Here is a 14,075-nt window from a genome sequence, read left to right as displayed (position 1 = left end):
GTCCTACTTCACTCTCAAAGGATTCCAGTTTGGATGACAAGTTACATGGCCACCCTACCGGGGCACAGAGCTCTTTCTATTGTGAGCATTGCTATCTTGGCAGCTAAAGGCAGCAGCCAGGGGTGATATTAATGTTTAAGATTTCCCCAATATTTCAACTCTTGGGGTCAATGCTAGCAAGTCACATACTCGTTTGCTCTTGTCTGCTGAGAGCGCTGAGGTCCCACTCTCATGAAGGACCTGCAATTGACGCTTGAGTGTGAGATTCTGAATTTCTTCTAGTGGAAAAGTTTTGGCAATCCTGGACTGTTCTTCATAAAAGGCAGACCATTTGGCCCCGGCTGCATTCTGAAACGACAAAAAAAAAAAAAAAAATAATAATAATAATAAAGTTGAAGTTAGAATGGCACTGCTCGAATAGATAGAACAGAAGATATAGTCCAAAGAGCATCTGGGGGAACATTTAATATTTCCTGAGTGATTTAATTCTCTACTTTGCTGAAGGTCAAAGTTTAGGTTAAGAGTGACCAAGCCACACTTGGCCACACTCTCTTTCTGACCTAGTGCTTAGTTTTCCCAAGGGTCCTGTCCCCAGGACTGGAAGTGAATTCTCACAGATGATTCATGTTGTGAGGCCCTGGAAGGTATGGCCTTAGCACTTGTGACGTGGGCGAGTTGTTCAAGGATTCAAGGATGAGCGCTCTAAAGGGAGAGTCCAGCAGAGCTCAGAGCGGACTTCCTGGGCATACAGCTCCTCATGGCGATGAGAACCGTTAAGAAATGAGAATCAGTTTACAGGAAGCTCCGTGGTGCCATGATTTACCAGAGATTCTGATCTTAAAGTATGATCCCCAGTCAAGGTTGCCCAGAACATGGCCATTTGGTAGCTGTGGTGATTTTCTACCAGCAAAAGAAACCAATAAGCAGGTGATGATGCCAGGATTCACTTGCCGCCCCCCCCCCCATCTTGACCATCAGTAGGCAAGTGGACTTCTCCAGACTTATCCAATGCAGTCTTCTCTCAGCGCACAAGCTCATTTCCATTTATCAAAGACTGAAATGAGCAACTATTTTGTACATTGTACTTCTCCAGACCCTATAAAAGAGGCAGCATATGAGGCAAGTAAGAACTCCATTCCTTGAGTCAGACACTTCTGACTAGCTGTTGTGACCTTAAGCAAATTACTTAGCCTCTCTGAGTCATGTTACCTTACTCGGAAAATGAGAGTGATGATAGTAGAACTTACCTCAAAGGGTTGTTGTAAAGGCGAGAAAATTTAACAAGTAATATAATGCCTATCAAAGTGCCTGATATATCCCAAGCATTTAAAAATCACAGCTACTTAATCACTTACAGGGAAAAAAGTCCTTGTCCTTAAGTGGCTGACAGTTTTATCAAACAGATAAGATACACATCGTGAATGTTTCATTACTGAAACAAGAGCATATGATAATGTATTAACTATGAGTGGGGCTAAGCAGTTCCTGTTACAGGGACCAGATGTGGCAAGCCCTCCTGGAGGAGGTGGAACTTAAGACAGACCTTAAAGTAGGTAGGAGATAGATGGGTGTAGAGTACTTTGCAAAATAATTTACCTCATTTGGTCTTCTTAACAACCGCACGAGATAGAAAATTATTCTATTTCCATTTTTCCTATGTGTAGAAAGGGGCTAAGAGAAATAAAAAGTGGAGCTGGCAACTAACTGCCAGTATCTGAATCCTGGATCCTGTGGTGGGCAGACACTAAGATGGCTCCTGTGATCCCTACTTCCTGGTGGTGCACCCTTGTGTGTCCCCCTCCCCTTGAGGGTGAGCAGGACCTGTGACTCACTTCTAACTGGGAGAATATAGCAAAAGTGACAGGATATACATGTTTATGTTACATAAGGTTGCCATTTTTATCTTGCCAGAAGACTCTCGCTTGCTGATTTTGATGCAGCAAGATGCCATGTTGTGAGCTATCCTATGGATAGGGCCACATGGTGAGGAATTGAAGATGGCCTCTGACTGATATCCTAAGGACCTCAGTTCAGCAACATATGAGGATCTAAATGCTACCACTAACCACATTAGCTTGGAAGTGCATTCATCCCCAGTTGAGCTGCAGATGAGACCACAGCTCTAGCCGGGACCTTGATTGTAAGCTTATGAGACTCAGAAGCAGATCCAGCTAAGCTATGCCTGGAGTCCCGCCCCACAGGAACTGTGAGATAACAAGTGTGTGTTGTTTTAAGCTACTACACTTGTGGTAATCTTTTACTCAAATAGATAACTAGTACAGATTCCAAAGCAGGACTCCAGGCATGACTGCACTCTCCAGGACAAGGAATTTTACTTTTATCCTGTAAATACTAGGGAGTCACTTAGGGGTTGCAAACAGGTGCGTGACATGATGAAAGTGGTGCGGGAAAGGGACAACAACGGATCAGACAAGAGATGAAGGGAATAGTCGCAGTGAAATGGAAAAAGATTTCTCTCTTTACTGAGCACACACAACCCCTCAGGAACTGCTTCTCAGTTAATCCTCACAAACAATCTTGTGAGGTAGTTGTGATTGTCTCCACTTCACAAATGAGGGAAATGAGGCACAGAGCAGGTAAGTAACTTTGCCTAGGTCACACAGCTAGCAACTGGAAGAAACAGGGCGTCAACTCAGAAATGTTTACCTCCAAAGCTAATGCTCTTAACCATTGGCTATAGATTGGATTCGACATATTCTGTTCTTCTCTCTAACATGCCCGAATGAGAGGGAGTGAGCTATGGAAAGAGGAGTTTGGTCTACAGCACAAATTCATTCATGCAACCCACCACTCACCTCTCAGTCCCTACGCTTTTTCATCCAATCCAGAATGACTGACAGCAAAATGTCTAGTAAAACTTTGATCCCAAATTAAGGCAATTCTTTTCTTTTCAATCTACTTTGGAAACAGCTCATTATCCCCAAAAGGCCCCAATCTTAAAATATTTTGAAAAATTATACTGCATGTGGGAACTTTGAAGATATCTGTTTTATTTTATTTATCGCTACCATATACAAGTGTTATACTTTATATCACAACAAAATTACTTTATGTTGCCTTGAATTTTGGCCCCTGAGGACACACTGTTCCATCCCAAGCTGTTCTTTTTAATATTGCTTACAATCTATTCCATATTCATACTATAAGGCTCCCAAGCCTAAATAAAACTGACAGCTTAGAAGTTATACAGAGAATCAAAGTCAGTTCATACATACCAAGCAAGTAACACAGACAGTGCTTGAGAGCTATATGTAATTTTTGGATTTGAATGATGAACGAATTGAAGCATATACAGTAACTTACAGGGTTCAAAAGGAACCATTACAAATCAAATAAGTGGCATCCCATACTGCCTCTGTGCAAAGGCAGGAGAGCAGCAACTAACACAGCAAAAGTTTCCACAGCCATTGATGGGGATTTGGGGTCAAGACACACATTACTCAGTACAATCACAGGAAGTTAGAACCCTCTCTGACTTCCTACATATACCTACAGGGGATACCATATTCTCATCCTACAAGAGATCCTTTGTAATTTCAAGGACTGAAAATATAAAATCCTAAATTATATTTTAAGACACTCCAAAAGATATCCTGCTCTTTTTGGCCCTAATGATATGCAAGTTAAATATGATTTCATTATGCTTTTAAATGTTTTCATATGAGCTTCGTCTTAAGCCATAGGTCTGCGGTCTCTACCCAAATTATGACAGTTTTATCTAAACAATTAAAATGCTTTTGTGATAAGTTGTTTGAAATGAAAAGAATTAAAATCTCATTTTCTTTTTTTCTATAGCTCACTATCAACCCCTAAACCACTTCTTCCCCTGTAGGTATGAGAGTTCCCTGAAGACAGAAGATGAAAAACTGAATGGAACCTTGGCATCCAAGCAGTGACTTGGAGCCCAACAGGCTCCCAGGGAACCCTCCACCCTCAGGTCCCATATGCTGGTCCAGTTTCCATATATAGCTCTCAAAACCACATCAGATTCAAAGATGAAAACTGCCTTGGTTACTTTGCAAATAGGCCCAGACACTTGCATATTTCTAAAAACAGTTTATTCTATTCAAGGAAGTAGGTAATCTAAATTACAACAATATTGTTTTGCCATGAGAATCAAAAATTTATTTTTTCTTTTTTCAGATGGGAGGAAGGGGTATGGCTTTCAAACATTTTAATTTTTTCTGAATTTTATCTCATAGGGAAAAAGAAAAATCTACTCACACCTGAAATTGGGTCCTGCCAGAAAGTAGCCCACTAGATATATATTTGAGATATTTCATAATAAAAAATATAACGTAGTATAAGTAACATAGCAAATATCACGAAAACCTCTACTCAGATTTTTTAAACGTTGACACTTTGCAACAGTTGCTTCAGACATATTTATTTAGTGGTTAGAATCAATAATACCATATTATATACTCAAAAGTTCCTAAGAGAGTAGCTCTTAAATGTTCTCACTACAAAAAAGAAATGGTAGGACTTCCCTGGTGGCACGGTGGTTAAGAATCCACCTGCCAATGCAGGGGACACGGGTTCAATCCCTGGTCCGGGAAGATCCCACATGCCGCGGAGCAACTAAGCCCACGTGCCACAACTACTGAGCCTGCGCTCTAGAGCCCGTGAGCCACAACTACTGAGCCCACGTGCCACAACTACTGAAGCCTGCATGTCTAGAGCCCATGCTCCGCAACAAGACAAGCCACCACAATGAGAAGCCCGCACACTGCAACAATGAGTAGCCCCCGCTCGCCACAACTAGAGAAAGCCCTCACGGCAACGAAGACCCAACACAGCCAAAAATTAATTAATTAATTTTAAAAACCCCACATATTCTTAGAAGTGGAATTGATGGGTTAAAGCAATTTTCAACTCCTGTAGATATTGTTAAATCTTGGTAAATCTGATTTTATGTCAACTCAGTGTTTCATTATTAATATAATGTTATCCCTCTGATTATTAGTGAGGTTAAACATATATATGAGGTATATAAATATATATATATATTCACATTTCCTCCTCTATGCATTTGCTGCTCATATCTTTTCCCCATTTTTATAGTGAATTTCTGTCTTTTTTATCACTTAGTAAAATTTCTTTATAGATTCTGACTGTTAATCTTTTGTTAATTATATGTATCACAAATGTTTTCTCAAGCTCTGCTCCTTGTCCTGTGTGTGTCTGTGTGTGTACGTTTATGATGTCTTTTAGTGCACAGAAGTTTCTTTCTAATCCTAATGCAACTGATTTGCTCAGTCTTTTCCTTTATAGATTGATCCTTTTGTCTCTTATTTAATAAATCATTCTAAAACAAAAGTCATTTAATAAACCATTCCTGGGCTTCCCTAGTGGCACAGTGGTTAAGAATCCGCCTGCCCTCTCAGACTTCAGACTATACCACAAAGCTACAGTAAACAAGACAGTATGGTACTGGCACAAAAACAGAAATATAGATCAATGGAACAGGAGAGAAAGCCCAGAGATAAACCCACGCACATATGGTCACCTTATCTTTGATAAAGGAGGCAAGAATATACAATGGAGAAAAGACAGCCTCTTCAATAAGTGGTGCTGGAAAAACTGGACAGCTACAAGTAAAAGAATGAAATTAGAACCCTCCCTAACACCATACACAAAAATAAACTCAAAATGGATTAAAGACCTAAATGTAAGCCCAGACACTATCAAACTCTTAGAGGAAAACATAGGCAGAACACTCTATGACATAAATCACAGCAAGATCCTTTTTGACCCACCTCCTAGAGAAATGGAAATAAAAACAAAAATAAACAAATGGGACCTAATGAAACTTCAAAGCTTTTGCACAGCAAAGGAAACCATAAGCAAGACCAAAAGACAACCCTCAGAATGGGAGAAAATATTTGCCAATGAAGCAACTGACAAAGGATTAATATCCAAAATTTACAAGCAGCTCATGTAGCTCAATATCAAAAAAACAAACAACCCAATCCAAAAATGGGCAGAAGACCTAAACAGACATTTCTCCACAGAAGATATACAGATTGCCAACAAACACATGAAAGAATGCTCAACATCATTAATCACTAAAGAAATGCAAATCAAAACTACAGTGAGATATCATGGCACACCGGTCAGAATGGTCATCATCAAAAAATCTAGAAACAATAAATGCTGGAGAGGGTGTGGAGAAAAGGGAACACTCTTGCACTGCTGGTGGGAATGTAAATTGATAGAGCCAGTATGGAGGTTCCTTAAAAAACTAAAAATAGAATTACCATACGACCCAGCTATCCCACTACTGGGCACATACCCTGAGAAAACCATAATTCAAAAAGAAATTCAGAAAGAGTCATGTACCAAAATGTTCATTGCAGCTCTATTTCCTTAAAAAACTAAAAATAGAACTACCATATGCCCCAGCAATCCCACTACTGGGCATATACCCTGAGAAAACCATAATTCAAAAAAGTCATATCACCACTGTAAAGCAATTATACTCCAATAAAGATGTTAAAAAAAAAAAAAAGACTCATGTACCACAATGCTCACTGCAGCTGTACTTACAATAGCCAGGACATGGAAGCAACCTAAGTGTCCATCAACAGATGAATGGATAAACAAGATGTGGCATAATATATATACAATGGACTATTACTTAGCCATAAAAAGAAACAAAACTGAGTTATTTGTAGTGAGGTGGATGGACATAGAGTCTGTCATACAGAGTGAAGTAAGTCAGAAAGAGGAAAACAAATACCATATGCTAACACATACATATGGAATCTAAAAAACAAACCAAAAAAATGGCCATAAAGAACCTGGGGCAAGATGGGAAAAAAGACGCAGACCTACTGGAGAATGGACTGGAGGATACGGGGAGGGGGAAGGGTAAGATGGGACAAAGTGAGAGAGTGGCATGGACATATATACACTACCAAACGTAAAATAGATAGCTAGTGGGAAGCAGCCGCATAGCACAGGGAGATCAGCTCGGTGCTTTGTGCCCACCTAGAGGGGTGGGATAGGGAGGGTGGGAGGGAAGGAGACACAAGAGGGAAGAGATATGGGGATATATGTATATGTATAACTGATTCACTTTGTTATAAAGCAGAAACTAACACACCATTGTTATACTCCAATAAAGATGTTAAAAAAATTAAAAAAAAAAAAAAAGAATCCGCCTGCCAATGCAGGGGACATGGGTTCAAGCCCTGGTCCGGGAAGATCCCACATGCCATAGAGCAACTAAGTCTGTGCACCACAACTACTCAGCCTGCACTCTAGAGCACATGAGCCACAACTGCTGAGCCTGCGCACCACAACTACTGAAGCGCGTGCACCTAGAGCCCGTGCTCTGCAACAAGAGAAGCCATCGCAATGAGAAGCCCGCGCTCCCCAGTGAAGAGTAGCCCCCGCTCGCCACAACTAGAGAAAGCCCATGCGCAGCAACGGAGACCCAGTGCAGCCAACAATAAATGATAATAAATAAAAATAAATATAAAAAAGAAATCTCATCTATAAAAAAAAATAAAAGTCTAACCAAGAGTCACCTATATATCCTTATAAAAGTCTGTCTTACTTTTCCTATTTAATTCTTAGTCTATCTTAAATTTATTTGTATCTGTTACATAAAGTAGGAATGCCTTGAGCTTTGGCTCATAAAAGGGTCCCTACAGATTTTTTAATTTGCTTCTTTTTTCCAGAGCTCTAGGAACCTGAACAAGTTTTTTGTTAATTTCTTGGCTCAATATTCCTGCACCCTGCTAGTAGTATAAATTCATTTTCCACACCTATTAAAAAAATTCACAAGTGAAACCTGATTTTGATCAGGTCTCTAGATCAGGACTCTGCCCACCATTTGTTTTTGTAAATAAAGTTTTATTGCAACATATTCAGACCATTTATGGACTGTCTATGGCTGCTTTTGTGCTACAATTGCAGAGTTGACTGGTCTACAATGGCAGAGTTGAATAGAGGCTGTAGGGCTCACAAAGCCTGAAATATTTACTACCTGGCCTGTTATGGAAAAAGTTGCTGACCTCTGCCCCGGATCTATACATTTACAGAAAACACAGGGGTCAAAAGAGCATGTTAAGCAATATTATAGGGACATAATCAGCAAATCCAGAAAGTGGGAGTTTCTATAGGACTAACAGTTCAGTACTTCTGCGAATAAATTGCAAAACAAAACAAAACAAAACAAACAGAAAAATGAGGGAGGGACTCTATAGGCTAAAAAAGACCTAAAGTACATCTGCTAAAATGATCAAGAGAGGACCTTGCTAGATCCTGATTCAAACAAACCAGCTGCATTTTTTTTTTAAATGAGACATTAGGGTACATTTGAATACTGACTAGATATTTGATGGTATTGAGGAATTACTGTCATGTTTTTGACATGGTACTGTTATTAAGGTTGTTTTAAAAATTCTTACTTTGAGAGCTAGAAGGTGAAATATTTACACGTAACATGTAGTTATATGATGTTGGGGATTTCCTTCAAAATAATCCAATAAACATGGGGTTGGGTAGAAAAATAAAACGAGATTGACAGTTGCTGAAGCTGGGTGACGGGTATAAGGAGATTCAACATACTAGACCTTCTTTTATGTGTTTGACAATTTTTACAATGAAAAGTAAAAAAAAAAAATCCATATAATGGAATACTATTTGGCAATAAAATGGAACCAAGTAATGATACATGCTACGGCATGCAAAGTGAAAGAAGCCAGTCACAAAAGACCACTTAGTGTATAATTCCATTTATATGACATGTCCAGAATAGGCAAATCTATAGAGACAGAAAGTAGATTAGTGGTTGCTTAGAGCTGGGGGTGGGGGAGGAAGAATGATTGCTAATGGGCGTGTAGTTTCTTTTGCGATGATGGAAATGTTCTAAAATGAGATGGTGATGACAGTTGTACAATTCTGCAGATATACTAAAAAGCATATACTTTAAACTGGTGAATTTTATGGTACATAATTGTATCTCAACAAAGCTGTTGTTAAAAGCCCTCAATAGTAAAAGCAAAGAAAAAAAACCCCACCTTATTCCCTTGCTCCCTATAATTAGATCTGAAACACCTACGGAACCGCTCCAAACCAAAGGATCTAGCCAAAATTAAATGAATTCTCTTTTGCCCAGTTACCTGGCACACACTAAGAAGCAGCGGCAGTTCCTGACCACCACGCCGCTCTCCCTGGGTGTAGCTGGTGGCTGCCTCGTGTCCTGTCAGAGTGCTTAGATCAGTGAGTAATGGTCTCAAATTTGGATGGAATTATACATGGCATTTTGAGTTGCTCAAGTTCAGTTTCACCAAATTACATCACTCAACTGGGACATCATCAAGTTTTCATGACAAAGAAAAACTAGTATGAACAGGCCTCCAATGCACTTGACTCATGTTAATCCTCCACATGTGGAACTTATTCATTCACCAGTTATCCACTGAAAAATCTTGGCTGGGCCCATCCACCCTCTTACATTTCGAGAGACAAAAAATAAGTGACTTGCCCAAGGTATCACAGCCAGCTCAGGAGAGTCAAGATAGCATCAGATTCCCTGAATTCCATCGTATTTGCATCACACTGACTTTTCCCAACCCCTGTACCTGGGTGTAGGTACTTGTATGTGTTGGGGAGTGTGGGACAGATTCATTGGAGACAGGGTTGGCGTCTACATTCTTTCCTTGGGTACAGAATATCAGTTTAAAATGACCCTTCTCTGTGTTCACTGTGCCCCCAGCCCTAAGGACAGCGGAAAAGGTTTAGGAAGCAGGTGTGCCCAAGGACTCTAGGAGCCCTGACCACCCAAAGGGTAAGTGTGGGCCTCCTGCTCTCTCTTTACAACTTCTGATAACTCAACAAGAAATATTTACGAAGTGTTTTTGGAGACCTCCAGGGCTCCAACAGGGCAGTCTTCAACACGCCCTTCAGCTGCATGCACAGGAATTTGGGGCAGCTGTAGTAGTTACTGCCAAATACTGGAACAGTGAACCAGGATGCCCCTGCCAGTGATGGGATCCTTTTGCTCTCTTCCAGGGATAAAAAAATTGTCCAGGGACCTCCTATGTTGCTAGAGAGCTTCTGACTTTGCAAAAAAAAAAAAAAAAAAAAAAAAAAAAAAAAAGAAGAAAGAAAGAAAGAAAAAGAAAAAAAATCCTTTTGACTTACAAAGGACTCTTTCAAAAATAAAACCAACAATAAACTTACAAAGGGGCAATGCAAAAAAGTAATGTCATTTTACTGAGAAGAGAATTACAGTTTAATTGGTGAATGTTCGATCTCAAACATGAGAACAGTATTTGCTCTAAAGCAAGTATTTGGTAATTAATTTTCAGTGAATTTCTGAACTCTATGGAAACCTGTTTTGAACCAAGCTTTTTTCCTTATCTCTGTTTGATGGGCCTCTCCTAAGCAGGGAGGTTTGGGGACACTATACTGATCAAGTTTTGGTGCCTTCTATTATTTTAAGCTATAGTCTCATGACTTGATCTGAGAATCGCCATACTAGGTCAGATTGATTGGCTGACAAGCCCAATATTCTGACTCTGCAAGTTAGGCCAAGGGATAATTAGGAAATGGCAGATTGCCCTCAAAAATGTCACCCTGATAGGATATGAACAGACACATGTCATACAGCCCAAATTTCTCTTCCTGTATTACTTATCTATTGCTACAATAATACTACATAACAAACAACCAAAAATCTCAATGGCATGTGTTCATTGTTTACATGCCTAGAATCACTGAGGGTTACCAGGCAGCTCTGCTGATCTTGGCTGGAGTTGCTTACAACTCTGGGGGATTGGTTTCAGACGGGACAACTATTCCACACATTCCCTCAGTCTTTAGCTGGCCAACCCAGGCATGTTCTCATAGCAAAGCCAAAGATGCAAAGAACAAGCCCCACTGTTCAAGTCCATTCCAGGCCTCTACTTGCATTACATCTGCTAACAGCCCATTGGTCAAAGTAAGTCACATGGCGAAGGACACGATCACATCACCTTCAGTGGGATGGCACTGCAAAGTGACATAACCTTGGGTGTTGATATAGGGAAAGGTAAAGAACTGGGTCCATAAATGCACTTAACCATACTTCCTTACCCACAGTGGATCTACAGTCCTTACAATCGCTTAAATACTGCGAAAGCCGACTTATAGTTTTCCATGTCTCACTTTTTTAGATTAAAGAATGGCCTAGTTTTACAAGTCTTACCAGTTTTGCCACCTGTAATGTAAACAGCACCTCCTCCTATTTATTGTAAATTTCTCTCTTTTGAGCTTTCAAAGGCACCACCTTTCTAGTCTGAAGAGAGTTGGCCCATACAACTGGGAACACTCTGTCCTTTCTTGTTCCCTCTCAGACTCAGATGTTTTTTTCTTTTTGAGTCAGGCTTTGGAGAGCTAATTCTGCTTTCTCTTCTAACTCTCTCTGATCCCCCTAAATCACTCCAGTGGCTCTTGGGGAACACGCTCCGTTTCTCCAGTTCTTTCTATTTATTGATAGCCACCAGCAGCAGACCACATCTCAGTCTCCTGCTCATCTTCGTGCCTCTTGTAGCACCAGCTGCAGTGCCCGTTTCATCAGGGGATCTCAGTATATGTGATAAGAGAATAGAAGAGCTATTGCTCTCCCTGTGCATTGCCCCCTCCCCAGGTAAATCCACACAGGTGCACTGATGCACTAACGCACCCTTCACCATTGCTGGAGGAAGGAGATATTGGGCCCCCTGCTTGCTTCTTGCATTCAGACATTTTCACTTTTCTTTAAAGGGCCCATACTGTCTGCACTTTGACCACACTTTGTGGATTTGTGCCCTTTCATTTCTGGCCTTTCCTCTAATCAACGAGTGCAATTCAAAAATGACAGCACTTAAGATCCAGACATGATTTCAACAAACATCACTACATCTGGGTGTACAACATGCCTTCTCAGCAAGTGGGCACTCAACAGAACTGTTACATGTCTCTTGAGCAATTATAACTCCCTTTCACATTCACAGCAATGATATCATATTGTTCTCCCAGGCTCACAAGCATTGAGCACGATTTTGGTGGTTTTGTGTATTAACTGTCATCACAGCAACCCTATCAGGCAAATATGAGTGTTACGCTGTTTTCCACAGGCAGAAAAACTAGCTCACGTTCACCCAGGTAGAAAGTGGTGGAGCCAGGGTTTGGACCTCAGCAGTCTGACTCCAGAGCTCTTAGGCATGATGCTGGTCGAACTTCACCACCACCTGAGGACCATTCGGCTAAGAATGAAAACAGAACCTTTTTTTTTTTTTTAGATTCCATATATATGTGTTAGCATACCGTATTTGTTTTTCTCTTTCTGGAGGGTGGAAGGGAGACTCAAGAGGGAGGAGATATGGGGATATATGTATACGTAGAGCTGATTCACTTTGGTATAAAGCAGAAACTAACACACCACTGTCAAGCAATTATACTCCAATAAAGATGTTTAAAAAAAAGAGAATGAAAACAAATGCACAATGCACTTCAGGTACCTCCAACAGAGATCAAATAAAAAGTGAGAAAAAAGCAACAGTGAAGAGGTGAAGAGAGGTAAGACCAAACTATGAGATAAGAAAAATGTTCTCCTATGACAACACCGGGCTGTCAAATTCTCCTGGATCTCTTTAAGCTTTAGAAAAATAGGGGGAAAAAAAATCTCCTGAGGAATTCAAATGAGGCAGCAGGTCTCAGATTGGATCTGTCCAGTGAGCAGCAGTAATTTAATTTACATGCAACCGACTATTTGAAAAAATAAGCTTCTAAACTACATTTTTTTTTTTTTGCGATATGTGGGCCTCTCACTGTCGTGGCCCCCCCCGTTGCCGGACGCGCAAGCTCAGCGGCCACGGCTCACAGGCCCAGCCGCTACGCGGCTCACGGGCCCAGCCGCTACGCAGCATGTGGGATCCTCCCAGACCGGGGCACGAACCCGTATCCCCTGCATCGGCAGGCGGACTCTCAACCACCGCGCCACCAGGGAGGCCCCTAAACTACATTTTTGAAAGAATGTATTCCTGTACAAGTGTCATAAAAACTTTTCTTAAATAATGTCACTCCATTTTCAGCACTGCTTTGGGATCTGTGAGGGAAGAAATCTCCTAAATCCTTGCACTTGTCAAACAAAACGTCTTGCTTTCCCAGAGCATTCTGAGATTTGTCAGAATTGGTTTGATTATGGTTTTTCTTGGAGGGTTCTATGGATCCCGTATGCTCTGGAAGTCCCTCGGAGCTCCAAGACCATTAAGGAAGGAATTCCCAAGTCCAGCCTCACCCGACCCCTGGTAATCTTAATTACTGGCTAGCTCTTTCACTAAGTCTCCAGTTGCATTTTTCTCAGTTAATAGATCATTTGTAGAGAGTCTTTAGACATTCCTGTTGACATTGTAGGCTTGGGAAAATTATTAACTCAATAACTTATGGCATTTCTATGAACTGCTTTGAAAGCCTGACCATGATGAGAATTATGGTGGCAACTTTCTAAAGCATGTTCACTGGTTTCCAAGAATCTGGACTGAGACCAGCGAATTATTTTGTAACAATTTTCCAAATGAACCAAAGGTCAATTGTTCAGGCATCTGGGACTCCAGAATCAGAAATATTGAGGCAAACACCCAACCTCACAGCTCAGAGCATTTCTTTGATCTCCCTTTTCAGTTTCCTGGGCAGTAAGCTGATTTTTAAGAAGCAACCGATATCCCTATGCAGCTATAGGAGAGAACTCACCATCTTTTGGACATTCTCATCGGTAATATTGGTGTTATAATTCCAAGAAGCAAGTGAACTTTGATAAGACAGGTCTTCAGCTTCATGGTCAAACTTCTGCAAAAATGTCTTGGCCCGTTCCTCAGTGGTGGATTGAGCAGCCGTTACAGCAACAAGGCTGAGAAGGAGCCAGAAAGAGCCTGACATCTTGCTCTGTGCGCCAAGATCCCATCCACTGAACAACTTCCCTAGAGTAAAACCTCCTCATGAGATTTTCTCTCTCATCAGCCTTTGAACTTGGGTTGGGCACTGAGCAGGAAGATAAAAAAAAAAAAAGGAAGAAGAAG

At 40.8% G+C, this 14,075-nt stretch overlaps 1 protein-coding gene across 1 annotated transcript in view; it reads right to left on the bottom strand.

Annotated features, from left to right (window-relative positions):
- Positions 1–14,075, bottom strand: part of ACE2 (angiotensin converting enzyme 2) — a 52,989-nt gene that overhangs the window by 38,207 nt on the left and 707 nt on the right. Inside the window, exons 2-3 of the mRNA XM_007466327.1 lie at positions 13,750–14,037; positions 190–348 (exon numbers count right to left, since the gene is read on the bottom strand). Coding sequence (XP_007466389.1) covers positions 190–348; positions 13,750–13,935 — 345 coding nt within the window. The 5' untranslated portion in view covers positions 13,936–14,037. The remainder of the gene's footprint in view (positions 1–189; positions 349–13,749; positions 14,038–14,075) is intronic.

Source organism: Lipotes vexillifer, unplaced genomic scaffold (assembly GCF_000442215.2).
Source record: "Lipotes vexillifer unplaced genomic scaffold, Lipotes_vexillifer_v1.1 scaffold169, whole genome shotgun sequence".
NCBI classification, from domain to species: domain Eukaryota; kingdom Metazoa; phylum Chordata; class Mammalia; order Artiodactyla; family Lipotidae; genus Lipotes; species Lipotes vexillifer.
The sequence above is the reverse complement of the archived record's forward strand: the minus strand, read 5'-3'. Positions and strand labels throughout refer to the sequence as shown.